Source organism: Epinephelus moara, chromosome 24, assembly GCF_006386435.1.
Source record: "Epinephelus moara isolate mb chromosome 24, YSFRI_EMoa_1.0, whole genome shotgun sequence".
NCBI lineage: Eukaryota > Metazoa > Chordata > Actinopteri > Perciformes > Serranidae > Epinephelus > Epinephelus moara.
Window position 1 is genome coordinate 10,797,264 of NC_065529.1, and position 14,476 is coordinate 10,811,739.

Here is a 14,476-nt window from a genome sequence, read left to right on the forward strand (position 1 = left end):
CTTTGCACTTGAAGTATGCCCTTTCACTTACGTTTTAACAGGTCTGACGCTACTATGCGCCCCGGCTGTATCTAGGCTAACGGCTAACATGCTAACTATTATTTTTATGTCACTAGTCACTTGAAACAAATTTAGGACGATAGGAGACAGGTTGAAATAAACCGAAATTTCCCTTTAACGTTCCACCTTAAAAGTCGCCGGCAGTCGGCCCAGTGAATTAAGTTATTTTTTTTCTCTGACTCCAGCTGCTGCGAGAGGCAATGAAACATACTTTATTTTTATAGTTACAGTTTACTAATAAAACTCTCCACGGCAGAGGTGGATAAAGTACTGAAAACTTCTACTCAAGTAAAAGTACCTTTACTTTGATGAAATTCTACTGAAGTAAAAGTAAAGCTACCCATCTAAAAATCTACTGACGTAAAAGGAAAAAGTAGTACTTAGTACTTAGTTACTTCCAACAGCTTGACGGGGATCACTCCTATGCAGTGCAAAAATGGTCCAGGGATCATAAATCCTGTTTTTTTGTCTATGATGACTCATATTGTGAGACTCGCAGTATAAGTTCATCATATCAATATAATATTAGTCAAAGGCAATATGCCATACTTATTTTGCTGGTTAATACTTTAGTTTGTGAAGTTCTCAATTTCCTTGACAGTTTGATTGTAAAATGTACATTTCATGCAAATACAGCCTTTCCAAATCCCAAATGATGACTTCTTTCCAAATAGAGCTATTCAAGTTATTGCAATACACTGTATATTGCAATACATATCACAGTATACAAAATTGTGGCATTGTCAGTTTTGTCTAAAGGCCCTGACACACCAAGCCGACGGTCGGCCATCGACCAAAGTCGGCCGTCGGTGAGCGTCTGTCGCCCTAGTTTTTGCGGTGTGTCCCGCACCGTCGGCACTTTGGCGTCAGCGGCTTCTCGGCCGATTGAGCATGTTGAATCGGCGGCAGAGCTTGTCGGTGAGAGAGATCACTCTGATTGGCTGTTCAGGTTTTATTTCTTCGCCCCTGTAGCGAGTGAATCTGCCTGTAGTGAAACCGGGGCTAACCTCCTCAGGCTCCACTTCACTCAGCTGCCTGACAGACCCGCTGCTTCTTCCCACTTTAACCTGAATAACAAACTGGAGCTAGCTGGGAGCGGCTAGCGGAGCGTTAGCCACAGCATGACCAGAGGGAAACACAGCCAGTTAGCCTCCGCTAGTCTCTGAGCTAGCCCTGGCTCTCCGTTTGGATCCAACCATAGCACCAAGCCCTGGTTTGTTATTCAGGTTAAAGTGGGAAGAAGCAGCGGGTTTGTCGGGCAGCTGAGTGAAACTGAGTGAAGTGGAGCCTGCGGAGGAAACACCGGGACCGTCTGGATGTAATAGTCCGTGGAGGTGCTGCAGTGCACAGCTGCACAAACCCCTCGGCTGACAGGATGTCCCACTGTCTCACTACGCTCTCTCTCACGCAGGCGCAGAATGTACATGCTGCTTGGCCGTCGGATGTAGTCTTTGTAGTGTGTTCATATGCAACTGACACAGGGTGACGTAGATGACGCAACAGTTGGCTTTCGTCGCCACTATTTCTTTGATGTCAGTTTGGTGTGTCCGCACCTTAATATTGCGCAGCCCTCATTCATTTTGACTCACCAACACAACTGTTAGACTGATGATACACAGAGCAACTCTCTGAGCAATGTCGTTGGGCATTATTCTCAGGGATGCAAACAGGTGTATGGTCAAAAAAGAGAGAGCTTCTTCGAAGCGAAATTCTGAATATTAAAATAGGCTACACTAACACTAATTTGGAAGAATACTGTGTATTCCAAAACAGATCAAATCCATTGAGCAACAGTGTTTCCCCTATATGCAACTAGCAGCGGTGGTGCTCCGCTGCTGAAATATGACCGCCGCTGCTGATTTATTTTTAGTTTTTTTGTCTTAGCTCTTTAGAAATTACTGTTATATTATTTGGTGCTATGGGCACCTCATATCCAGGTGAATTCACACACTTGTGAGTAAAGCATATAAGAGGAGAGGAGAGGGCTCCGTCTTATCTCTTCATAAACTAAAGTTATATTATTTTGTGCGACGGTTCATTTCAGCTGCTGCGTCTGCTTGTGCTTCTGCCGAAGCACTCCCTCCCTCCTCCATCTCTCTCTTCAGTAACTCTCCGACACTGGCTGCTTGCTCTGGGTCAATTCCACGCGAAATTTCCGAGAGTCACCCTTTTGGTTTCCATTTAGCCGAAAATTTTTTTTTGTTTTTACTCAGTAACAGATGTGATTTCAAATGTAGCAAAGTACAATACTTCAGTCAAAATTTACTTAAGTAAAAGTAAAATTACAGATTTCAAAAACTACTGAAAAAATTACAAATTACACAAAAAAACTACTCAATTACAGTAACGTGAGTAAATGTAATTAGTTACTTTCCACCTCTGCTCCACAGTATGAACAGTGGTTACATATGCCTCAAAACCAGCCGCAACTCAGCCCTGAGCAGAGCGACCATCAAATACGGACCAATCAATGGACTGCAGTGTTCACAGCTCCACCTTCTAGTACAAGATTTGTGTGCTATGTACCAAAAATGGGAACGGCAGGGAACAGTTCCATTGGTACCATCCACAATCTTTTGCAGTGGAAATGGGGAAAAAAAAGCATACTGAACCCTGTTCTGTAGATGATTATTGATTGATTGATTGATTGATACTTTATTGTCAGAACAGGTCTGAAATTTGTCTTGCATCTCAGTAGCTCAATTTGCAACATCATAAAAACAAACACACATCAGGATAAAAGATAATAAACAAAAACAAAGAAAAAAACAAACAAACATACATCCCACATGACATAACAACCAATTACATTTAACAATATAAACACAGAAGATGACATTCAAAGCTGTTTAACATACACTTGATCTGGGGTTGAGCTCTGTATTTAATTTCAAGATTAACTGATGCACAAAAGAGTTTTTCAGTCTGAACTTATTGAATCGTGGGACCATGTATCTCTGGTTCGATGGTAACAATCTGTATTCACTGTTTAAGACATAGCTGAGATTAGAAACAATGTTTTGAGCCAGTCTCAATACGTTATTATGGTAGGCTGATTCATATAATTTTTCCAAAGGCTGACCTACAATCTTAGAGCAGATTTTCATTTGGTGGAGCAGTTTTGACTTCAGAGCGGTGGACAAACACTTGTACCATGTGGTATTACAGTACTGGAGAACACTCATAATCACAGAGGTAAAAAACAGAAGAAGAATTTGTTTACTCGCCCCAAAAGACCAGAGGCGGCAGAGAAAATAAATCCTTTGTTTTGTCTTTTTACAGACAAGCTCAATGTGATCTTTCCAGGATAACTGATGGTCAATCATGACACCCAAGTATTTATATGAAAATGCCTGCGTGATTTTTTCATTATGGATAACAATTGGAACTTTATGAGAGTCAGATGGTAAACCAAATATAATCTCTTCTGTTTTCTTTGTGTTTATTACAAGAGCATTATTGTCACTCTACTCGACCATTTTGTCCACGCCTGTCTGGTGCAGACTTCCATCTGTATCACTGTTGATGAGGAAATACAGGATGGAGCACATTTAAGAATACTGTTTACAGTGGAAACGCTTATCGGACCTAGGGTCTAGGTGCCATGTCTGAAGGGTTACTTTTGGTTCCCCCAGTGTTTTGTGAACAGTGAGTCACGCTGTGAGAAGACAGCTCAGAGGATCTATAAAGCACTACACATCATTTCATCAGTCTAAAGTAGGGCAAGGTAAGTGTTAGCTAAGCTCCACTGGAGATGTACCACCGCACTCAGCTCTGTTACTCCACTAAATCCTCAAAATGGCTGACTTGTGCACCACAAGGTAGCATTAAGGATGTAATCAAATCTCACATCAAAGGAGGAAATGTGTTCATTATTATTCATATTCAGACTCCTCGCTGTGTGCTGCCAGCATAACACGACATCAGCTGTGAATTCCTGTCTCTTGCTTTTTTTGTGCTTCCAAGCAGTGAGCTTCCTGTTGTGCTTTTCTGTGGAGGCTAAAAAGCAGCAGGTGACGAGGTGTACGTGTGCATCACATCACATCTCATGAGGTGTGTACACAAAGGGAGACACTGGTAAGACAAGGAACAGGGAGGAGACTCGCTCACAGAGCCAGACAGCATGCAGTGTTTGATACATTATTCACCAGTCTGGTACAAAAGAAAAGACTCAGAATTCAAAGGAAACAGTGCTGTGCCTGGTGCAGGGACATTTTTGAAACAACTTGAATATAGCAGGCAACATGGTAATTATAAGGAATTAAAAGGAATTTAGAAATGATTTAGGCTGGACAAAGATTTAGGTCTAACGAGGATTTTGGCCCACTTAGGGGTGAGGTTGTGAGAAGGCTAAAAAAAGATGAAAGAGGAAGGCTGAGTCTGGAGATAAACTAATGATCAAGGATGGTGCATGGAAAAGTGATGGAAAAATAATATTCCACTGGCTTCTCTTCCTGAGTATGACACTAAAAATAGATCTTGATAACAAAAACTATGATGAAATCTATGTTTTATTTTTGTTAATGAGACAAGATGTGAGGAAAATGTTTGTGGTGGACTATCAGACACTGAACGCTGAGAACGGCCGTGCTTGCAATTATCTTAAATGCCATGAGTGACAGGCTGCTAAACTCCAGTAAATAGTCTGTGCCAGGACGTTTTGCTAGCCAGCAAAAACACCCACATTGGAGCTGCGTCAGCCGTTGGTTCGGGTTGTGAGCTGTAATTCAGCAGTAAATAATCAGTCATGAGTGTCTGACTGACGTTGGAGCTGCTGTATGGATTTGGGGAGTTTGTTAGTTGCAGTGGCGGCTGTTGGCAGTTAGCTCTACTTGTGCTCTGCTAAACGGCAGTGGAACAAGCAGCCACCAACCAGCTGTCTTAAGAGCTGATCCCAGCAGGACTCCACTCAGTCCAGACTTAATGACTAAAAAAATAATGACTAAAAGTTGACTAAAATGTCATGAATTTTTGTTGACTAAATGTACAATGCTGGCATTTTCTATAGGCGACTGTGCTGCTGCTCGCCAATGAGAAATACAAAAAAAACAAAAAAACAAACACTGATGTAAAACCCTATGTTGAACATTTAAAAAAGCCTCCAATAATAGTAACTACTATGATCAGTAACTTGATATCGATAACTGAGTGTATACAGTACATATAGATAATATCTCATCTATTTCCTGCATTTACATTTAATCAATCTTGCAAATACCTAAATATTGTATGTCGCATATAAAAAAGGCAGTATACCAAAAAAATGGGAATGCATTGTAACAGATCTTTTTTAGTTTCCATTATAATAATAATAATAGTAGAGACCTGGGACTTTGTGGTGTTGTAAGGTAATATCTCTATCATACATTTAGTTACTGTGCACCACAGAGCTATAACAAAAATTCAAACAGATATTAGAATGCCTCTGACTTTAATCACCTTTAAAATCAGGTTAAACACTTTGATGTTCTGCACTGCCTTAGACTGAACCTTATACTCATCATGAACCAACTTGTCCTCCTATCCTGTATCCTTATTTTATGTGTTTAATGCATTATTTGGAGCTCTCTGACTTTCCTTTGTGTATGAAATGTGCTATATATAATGCACCATGCTTTATTATTGTATCTTAGGTTTATGTTCAGTTTCAGAGAAAGAATACTTTCACCAGCAAAATGACCCACATTTAAAAATAAGAATAAGAATAACTTTATTCATCCCCAAGGGGAAATTCAATTATCTGTCAGCTCATCTATTATATGTCAAAGAATTATAAAGCCTGATGGCTGTTGGTATATAGGATCTTCTGTATCTCTCTGTCCTGCATCGAAGAGAGAGGAGCCGTCCACCACAGTTTTTTTGGTCCATCAAGGTGTTGTGGAGTGGATGATCTGGGTTGTTCATGATGGCCTCGAACATCTTCAGTGTGCATCTCTCCACCACCTCCTCCAGTGTGTCCAACCTGACTCCAATCACAGAGCCAGCTCTTTTGACTAGTTTGTCCAGCCGCCTTGCATCTTTGTGTCTGATGCTTCCTCCCCAGCAGACTGCAGCATAAAACAACACACTTGCCACCACAGACTGATAAAACATCTGCAGCATCTTACTACAGATGTCGAGAGATCTGAGCTTCCTCAAGAAAAAGAGGCGGCTCTGCCCCTTTTTGTAGAGAGCGTCTGTGTTTAGGGACCAGTCCAACTTATTATCCAGGTGTACACCTAGATACTTATAGCTTGGCACCACCTCGATGTCCACCCCATAGGTATTCACTGGCTGAAGAGGAGGCTTGGACCTGCGGAAATCTATGATCATTTCCTTGGTCTTTGAGGTGTTCAGGAGGAGACAGTTCTTGTGACTCCAGTAACTGAAGGCTTTTATCAGGTCCCTATATTCAGACTCCTGCCCATTCCTGATACACGCCACAATAGCAGTGTCGTCCGAGTATTTCTGGATGTGGCAGGACTCAGAGTTGTATTTGAAGTCTGCCGTATACAGTATGGACAGGAATGGAGCCAGGACAGTCCCTTGTGGAGCCTCTGTGCTGCTCATTAATGTCCCAGAAACACAGTTCCCCAACCAGACATACTGTGGCCTTCCTGTCAGGTAATCTGTGATCCAGGAGATAAAGGAAGGATCCACTGCCATCTCTGTGAGCTTGTCTTTGAGCATGTTGGGTTGGATGGTGTTGAATGCGCTTGAAAAATCAAAGAACATGATTCTCACATAAGCGCCAGGTTCCTCCAGATGTGCTAGGACACGGTGAAGCATGTAGAGGACAGCATCGTTCACTCCAATGTGCTGTTTGTATGCAAACTGCAGGTGGTCAAGTTTGTTTTTGACCTCAAGTCTCAGTAGGCGTAGAATCAGAGATATTTATTAGTTACTTAAAGGAGACCTATTATAATATTTTCAGGGTCATATTGATATAAATATTTTATATTGGGGTCTAGTGAAATAGATTTATGTGCTCCAATGTTCAAAACACACATTATTTGTCTTGTACTGCTCATTGCTGCAGCACCTCTGTCTAAGGTGTCTGTTTGGGCTTATGTCCCGCCTCCCCAGCAGTCTGCTCTGATTGGTCATCTCGCTCAGTCTGTTGTGATTGGTGCAACGCTTAGAGCATGTATCGGAACATGCAACAGTAATGAGGAGGATCGAGTCACTCTCAGAGGACATGGACAGACAAGTGTTAAAGGACTTGACAAACTGTGAATATTTCTCGCTACAGTTCAATGAATCCCTGGATATAATGGACACAGCGCAGCTTGTTGTATTTGTCAAAATGGTTTTCCCGGATTCTACAACAAAGGAGGACTTTCTCACTCTTTTGCACTTAAAGGAGAAAACGAGAGGTGAGGATATCTACAATGAGTTCAAAAAATATGTCTGTGATAATGACATACCCATTCATAAACTGGTGGCGATTACTACTGATGGGGCCCAAGCAATGCGTGGTGTGCGCAATGGATTTATAGGACTGTGCCGTAATGACCCCGATTTTCCCTACTTCGTGAATTATCACTGTGTGATCCACCAGCAGGCCTTGGCTGGGAAGGTCTTGAACTTTTCTCATGTAATGACGCTGGTGGTGAAACTAGTCAACTCGATTTGAGCGAAAGCGCTTCAGCACCACTTATTCAAGGCGCTCCTGGATGAGCTTGATGCTGCTTATGGAGACCTACTTCTCCATGCTGATGTGCAGTGGTTGAGTCGCAGCAAAGTGCTGCAGCGATTTTGTCAACTTGCTGCCCGAGATCAAGACTTTCCTGTCGACAAGGAACGAGGAGTACAAGGAACTGTCAGAGGATGCATGGCTACTGGACCTGGGGTTTCTCACAGACGTAACCGCAAAACTGAACACACTCAACAACGAGCTGCAGGGAAGAGACCAAGTCCTGCCCCACATGATAAGCGCAGTGAATGCGTTCAAGGCCAAGCTCTGTGTTTGGACGACACATCTCAAGAACGTGAGGCTGACACACTTTCCCAACCTCAAGAAGATGGTACAGGCCTTGAAAAACAAGGATGCTTTTCACCCTGAGCAGTACTGCGCTCACCTGGACAAACTGACAATGGAGTTTAATCAGCGTTTTGGTGAGTTAAGGCCCCGACACACCAAGCCGACAGTCGGCCGTCGACCTAAGTCGGGCTGTCGGTGAGCGTCTGCCACCCCCCCCCCCCCCCAGGTTTATTCAGGTTAAAGTGGGAAGAAGCAGCGGGTTTATCAGGCAGCTGAGTGAAGCTGAGTGAAGTGGAGCCTGCGGAGGAAACACTGGGACTGTCTGGATGTAACAGTCCGTGGAGGTGCTGCGGTGCTCGGCTGCACAGATAGGAAACCCCTCGGCTAACAGGATGTACCACTCTCTCACTCTGCTCTCTCTCACGCAGGCGCAGAACGTACGTGCCACTTGGCCATCGGATGTAGTCTTTGTAGTGTGTTCAAATGCAACTGAAAGAGGGCGACGTGAGGCGATGTAGACGACACAACAGTTGGCTTTCGTCGCCGCTAGTTCTTTGATGTCAGTTTGGTGTGTCCGCACCTTTAGACAACATGGACATCACGTCTCAAACCCATTCGTGCCCATTGATATAGAGCAGGTAGCAGCCAAATTCCAGAAAGTATTTACTTTGCCAAGTGGAGTTGACATGGAGATGGTTGATTTACAAAATGACATCGAGCTGAAAGCCAGGTCCAGGAACAGTGAGTTTTGGGGACTTGTCAGCAGAGAGAAGTTTCCTCTCCTCATTACATGTGCACTAAGAGTGAGTGCCTACTTTGGATCCACGTACCTTTGTGAAATGGCATTTTCACAGATGAAAATAATCAAATCAAAGTACAGGAGCAGCCTTACTGACAGACACCTCACAGACTGTCTCAGACTGGCTGTCTGTAGCTATGAGCCAAACTACAAAGCACTCACAGACAGTATCCAGTCACAGCCATCATGTTGACTTGAGTGAGTAACATGACTGCCTTCTGATGTGAAAAGTGATGCTGCATAAGATGACTGCACGTAGCACTGAGAAAAAATAGCCTGCATTACAGATCTACTTTATAAAATGCTTATATTTGTAAATGACAATAAGTAAGAATAAGTCGGTCAAATGAAGGGTGATAGGCTATATATGAAACCTAAAAAAAAATCTGGTATTGTATTTAATCTAAGGTTTTTAATCCAATGAAAATTGTCAACAATTACCAGATAGATTGCTGCAAAATATGTACAGACATTCAAGTTCCTAGACAATTATTTTAGTTATCCTCTGACTCACTGAATACCTCTGTAGGTAAAAACTTCAGTCTTTTAATACTTCACTATTTGATCAAATGCATGCAAATTTATTTACACATGAAACTAAGAAGGAGAACATGGTAAACATTATACCTGTTTAATATCAGCGTGTTGTCATTGTGAACATGTTTCAGTGTTGCTGTTAGCATTGAGCTTAAAGCACCACCACGCCACAGTTCAACCTCAAAGAATATTGTTTTATTGTTTCAACCCTCGGGATAGTCCCCACAGACATACTATATGATGACACATTCGATTACTGGAACCATTGCAGAAGAATAAGGGCTTGACTCAATAATGACAAGGGCATAGGTTGTCTCTGTTCAAGAAAGAACTACAATTGTCAGGGGCCAAGATAGGACTTAGAAAGCAATTATTTACCAAGTCTTGTGAAATCACTCAATGATTTGTACCATCACAGAAGATAATTTGCTCTTCTTGAGTTGATGGCTTTTGAATTGGTTGATTCTACCTCCATATAGTCTTAGGATACTGCCTCGTATATAAATAAAAAATGTACTTTATCCTGTTTTAATGCGGTATGCATTTAAATGCAAATGTATTAAAGGAATAGTTCAGATTTGTTTGTTTTTTTAAGGGATTTTGTATGGAGTACTCAGGTTATCCATATTCAGAGTATTACACATGCCCCCAGTTTGGAGATGTGCCTACACAGAAGCTAAACAATGTATTGTTGTGGAGGAGAGCATCAACAAATCATATTTTAGTCTAAAAACAAAGTCAATATCAGTTTAAATTTATGCTTTATTGAGAGTATTTTTACCCCATTACTGTTCCTATCAGACAGCCCCTTCCTACAGCTGTTAACGGCTTCAGTGCCTCATCTATGCTCTCGTTAAAGCCACCAGACTCAGGGATTGAGGTAGCGGTAGACCAGCAGCTCCTGTGTTCAGTGATGGTAAATCACTGTTTTTTCTCAATGGAGTCTGGCTCTGAAGAGAGCAATATCACAGTCTCATTTCCCTGTCAAAAATTGTTGTCTGATGGCAAGGTAAAGCAAATAATATATTCTAAATTTGACGTACACTCAAACTGATACGGACTGTTTTGCTGCAGCCCCTGTCCACAGCAGTACATTGCTTGGCTTCTGTGGCTGTACTCCTGTGTGCTTCTCCAAACTGGAAGTGTGCTGACCACCGGTTACTTGAGGTAATACACTGACTATGAATAAATACTTCATACAACCCCACTTAAAATCCCGATTATCCCTTTTAAATCTGGTTTTAAGTTGTCATAGTGTTTTGCGTGAAGTGCTACGGTACATCGAGGCAAAAATGTGTCTCCACTTTTTTTGGTGTTGTATTTATCCAAATAAATTTGTGTGCCGCTGGACCGAGGGCTTAATGTAATTGCACAAGATTAAGATGATGACAACAATGACGCTGATGATTATATTTAAATTCAACAAAAATATTAAACATCTGAATTAATGACGGAAACATGAAACTTGGTACCATGTGATTGGGCATACTTTCCAAAATATCTTAATGCATCAATACTGAGATAATACTGTGAGATTTATATCAATAGTCATTGTGCCCTCCCTGACTTGCAATATAAAGTTAGCAGAATGGTACTGATATAAAATGCTTGGTGCATTCCCAGTCTCACAGTTAATCTGTGTTTAGTGTTTTGGATCTGCATCGGGAGCTGGTGGTTAGTCAGCTGTGGGTACACATTATTGCAAATGAAAGATCAGTACCTGCTGTTTCTGGAAGAATCTAGCTGTGCCTACATGTCCGTATGGGACTATGGGAGGGTCTCCTGTCTACACCGGAGCCCCAGTACAATGAAAGAAAGAAAGAAAACCCCAGTTTCCATGACAATTACACCAACACACTCCACCCTCCGCATTATCAAATAGACTTAAAACAACAAGCCCTCTCCTCCCCTCCCCCTGCCACACACACACATACACACACATACAGATAATATCCACACAGCTTCAATTAAGAAACGATCTGGTTTGGAACGTAGCATCTTACCTGATACTATGCTGGTCATTGTTGCTGACAGTGGAGGAAGAGGAGAGAGCTGGAGGATGCTGCTGGATGGAGGAGAGGAGAGAATGTGAAGCATTCAGAGAGGGACGATCAAGAAGGAGGAGGAGGAGGAGGATAGAGGGAGAGGGAGAGAGAGAGAGAGAACATGGGCTGGGCATGTGTCTGTGCCCTGCATGGTGCAGTGCACAAGTGTATGTGAACAATCAGCCCTTATTTTATTTCATACTGACCAAGATATAAAAGGAAAAGTGGATACAGTGCTACATACAGTACATTTGTGCACAGTAATGAGCAAGGGAATGTCTGTCTAACTTACGTATAAGGTGTCTATATCTATACTTTATACACCTAACAGCTGCTACACATTCATCTTCTATTTTTATCATTTATTTATAACAGGCAACAACAAAACAATGACACATTGTGCACAGTTTAGTGGTCTATAAAACAACCTTCACAATCTTTACACAAAATTGAAAAAATGGTGTTCTGTGAATAAATAAAATATATAATAGATAAATATATATAATGAAATGAACTAGCAGTCTACCTATGTTCAGTTGCAACAATCAGGCTAATTGCGTTCTCCTCTCTTTATGCTCCACTCCTTGTCTTTGCTCTGCTCTCAGCAGAGCAGTTTGTGAATCTGAATCTGCCAGAGAGTTGGAGGAAGACCATGTGATTTTACACCAGACTAGCTTACTTGTTGTTAATCTTAACGGTGGGTTACTGCCTATATTATACTGGCTGTATTAAGATGTTTTAATAGTCCTTTAATCTCACAACAGTGACGAACAATGCCAAAGTATAGGGCAAACACTATCGTTAGCTGGCTGTCCATGAAGGCAGGTCAGAGAGACATAATATTACTCTACAGCTCTGCAGAGCACACAGTTTGTGTGCAGCTGACACAAGGGGAGCTGAAGAGGGAGGGGCAGAACTCAAATGCAGTTGTTGGGCATACAACTCACTTTAAATTAGGAATTGATGCCGTAGGCAAAATTTAAAAACTTTAATATAAAATCATTAAAATAAATGAAAAAAAAAAAAAAAAAAAAGTCTTGCAAAAAGGGCACTTATCTAGTCAGAGGGCAAAAGCACAAGTGCTTGAGCACCCCCTGGGGTCTATCTGTGCATGTGCCTGTCCAGACATTTTTTTTTTTTTACAATGTAAATCCATGACAAAACGTAAATTGAGCTCCCTGGGATCACGTGACAGACCCGGAAGTTGTAGTTATAGGTATGGACTTTAGTCAAATGACTTGGACTTTATCACCAATGACCACTTGGACTTGAGCCTGTTGACTTAAAAATACTTGTTATAATACATAAAGCTTTTTATTCCCAGCAAGTCGACACTTAATTCCCCAGATTCACTTTGTTCTTGAACCAATCCAACAGCATCCAATCAAGTTGCAGGACAGAACCATAAAGGACTAATGTTATGCTACTGAGCACCATTTAGAAAAGATCATGCCAAATATAATTTTGTTTATGTACAAAAACTATGCAGTGATCAACAAATACCAAATTGCAGTGTGCAAAAATGTGGGACGAATATTACAGACGAAGACGCAACAACTCCCAACTTTGTTTCGACATTTGAAGTTTCATAAAGAATGGTAATGGTAGCCTCTGACCACCAGATTGTTTTTTTCTTGCTCACATACAGAATGATCAGTTAGCAGACTGTGAAGAGATATTTAAAAAAATGAATTAGATTAGAATCGCTAACTGCACCTTTAAGGTAGTGAACCTTTATTTTAAAGTTATACCATGCAGGAATGGTCAATTACTGTTTGTAAAGACAAGATTCAAACTTGGCCCCTCCTGCCTAAACTGCTTGTTACTATGCAGGAATTTTGTAGTGTTACAGCCTTCAAACCTTGGTCAGTAAAGGACATGGGTGACAGTTATGTCTAAGGTTACAATCAGGTCAGTGGAAGGCCTAAAAGATGCCTTGAGGTCAGGCTACTTGACCTTTGTAATGAACGCACTCCATCTTTGGTCTCCTTGTTGTGGAGGAGGTATCACAGCTTCCCAGATAAGGGTGCCTAGCTGGGTCCGTTGCCATAGCTCCCAAGGTTAAGAGGAGGGGAGATTGCCCTGTGCTCCAGGCTCAACGAACGCGAGTCTCATTTTAGATAGGTGCATTTTGTAAGAGACAGTCTAGGTGATTAAGAGCAAGCCAGGCGAGCATGATTGCTTTTTAAAGTCAGTAAGCAATAGAAACTTCACAAAACCATAGATGAATAACCTTATTGGGAGCGTGGAGTAACTCGTAAGAGAATACTGCTTGGGTTAAATGCAAGGACTGGACAGGGACACCCTCAGAATCTCTGGACGACATACACTGTGTCACACTCTGTTCAACTGTGATTCTCTTGGATCAAGCCTTCATTACATGCTGTGTGTAATCCACTGAAGTCTCTTGAGGTCTTCATCAGCTATTAAATCATCAGTTCTGACATTTTCATCAACAGTTACATGAATGATGGAAAAGCTGATACTTTAGTTAGCAACAGAGCCAACCATCAGCACCTACCTGTCCAGTAGAAAACAAGCCAGCTCTCTGTTACTCTTCATCCTCTCCTTTAGTATGGCAAAAGTAAGAGAAAGCCAGCACCACTCTCATTTTGGAACAAGCTATGTCTGCTTGGCGTCTCAGGGGTCAAAGGTCATAAGAGATATGACTCAAGAATAGGTCATTTCTTGTAAGTGAATCGATGTTATAGATTGGAATGATGCACAGTCATTCTGAAGACAAGCTGAGATTACATTTTGTGGTTTAGTGTGTTTCAATGACACTGTCCACTCCCACAGTATGAGTGGACATTTTAAAACACCCTTTAAATATTCTTATGACTCCATCCAGTGTAAGAGCTGTTTTCTCTCTTGTTGATCCATTCGTACTGGATGAATTAGGGAAGTTATGATGTTGATTAATCATTTATTACAGCACCAGACACTGTATTGATTTAACACCACTCTGGGACAGGTGCATGTGTGTGTGACTGAAAAACATGAGCAATTCAAATGGACCATTGATTACTGCTGGCTGGAATAGTACAGGGTGGGTTGCAAAGCAAACCACAG

The 14,476-nt window shown here is 41.6% G+C and overlaps 1 protein-coding gene across 3 annotated transcripts in view; it reads right to left on the reverse strand.

Moving 5' to 3' along the window:
• stmn3 (stathmin-like 3) overlaps positions 1-14,065 on the reverse strand; it is a 41,651-nt gene extending 27,586 nt beyond the window's left edge. For 2 of the 3 annotated variants that reach the window (XM_050039036.1, XM_050039037.1), the window contains exons 1-2: positions 13,926-14,065; positions 11,363-11,424 (exon numbers count right to left, since the gene is read on the reverse strand). In XM_050039036.1, the coding sequence (XP_049894993.1) occupies positions 11,363-11,424; positions 13,926-13,966 (103 nt within the window). In that variant the 5' untranslated portion in view covers positions 13,967-14,065. The remainder of the gene's footprint in view (positions 1-11,362; positions 11,425-13,925) is intronic. The other variant, XM_050039038.1, reaches the window with a different exon arrangement.
• Between the last annotated feature and the right edge of the window lie 411 nt (positions 14,066-14,476).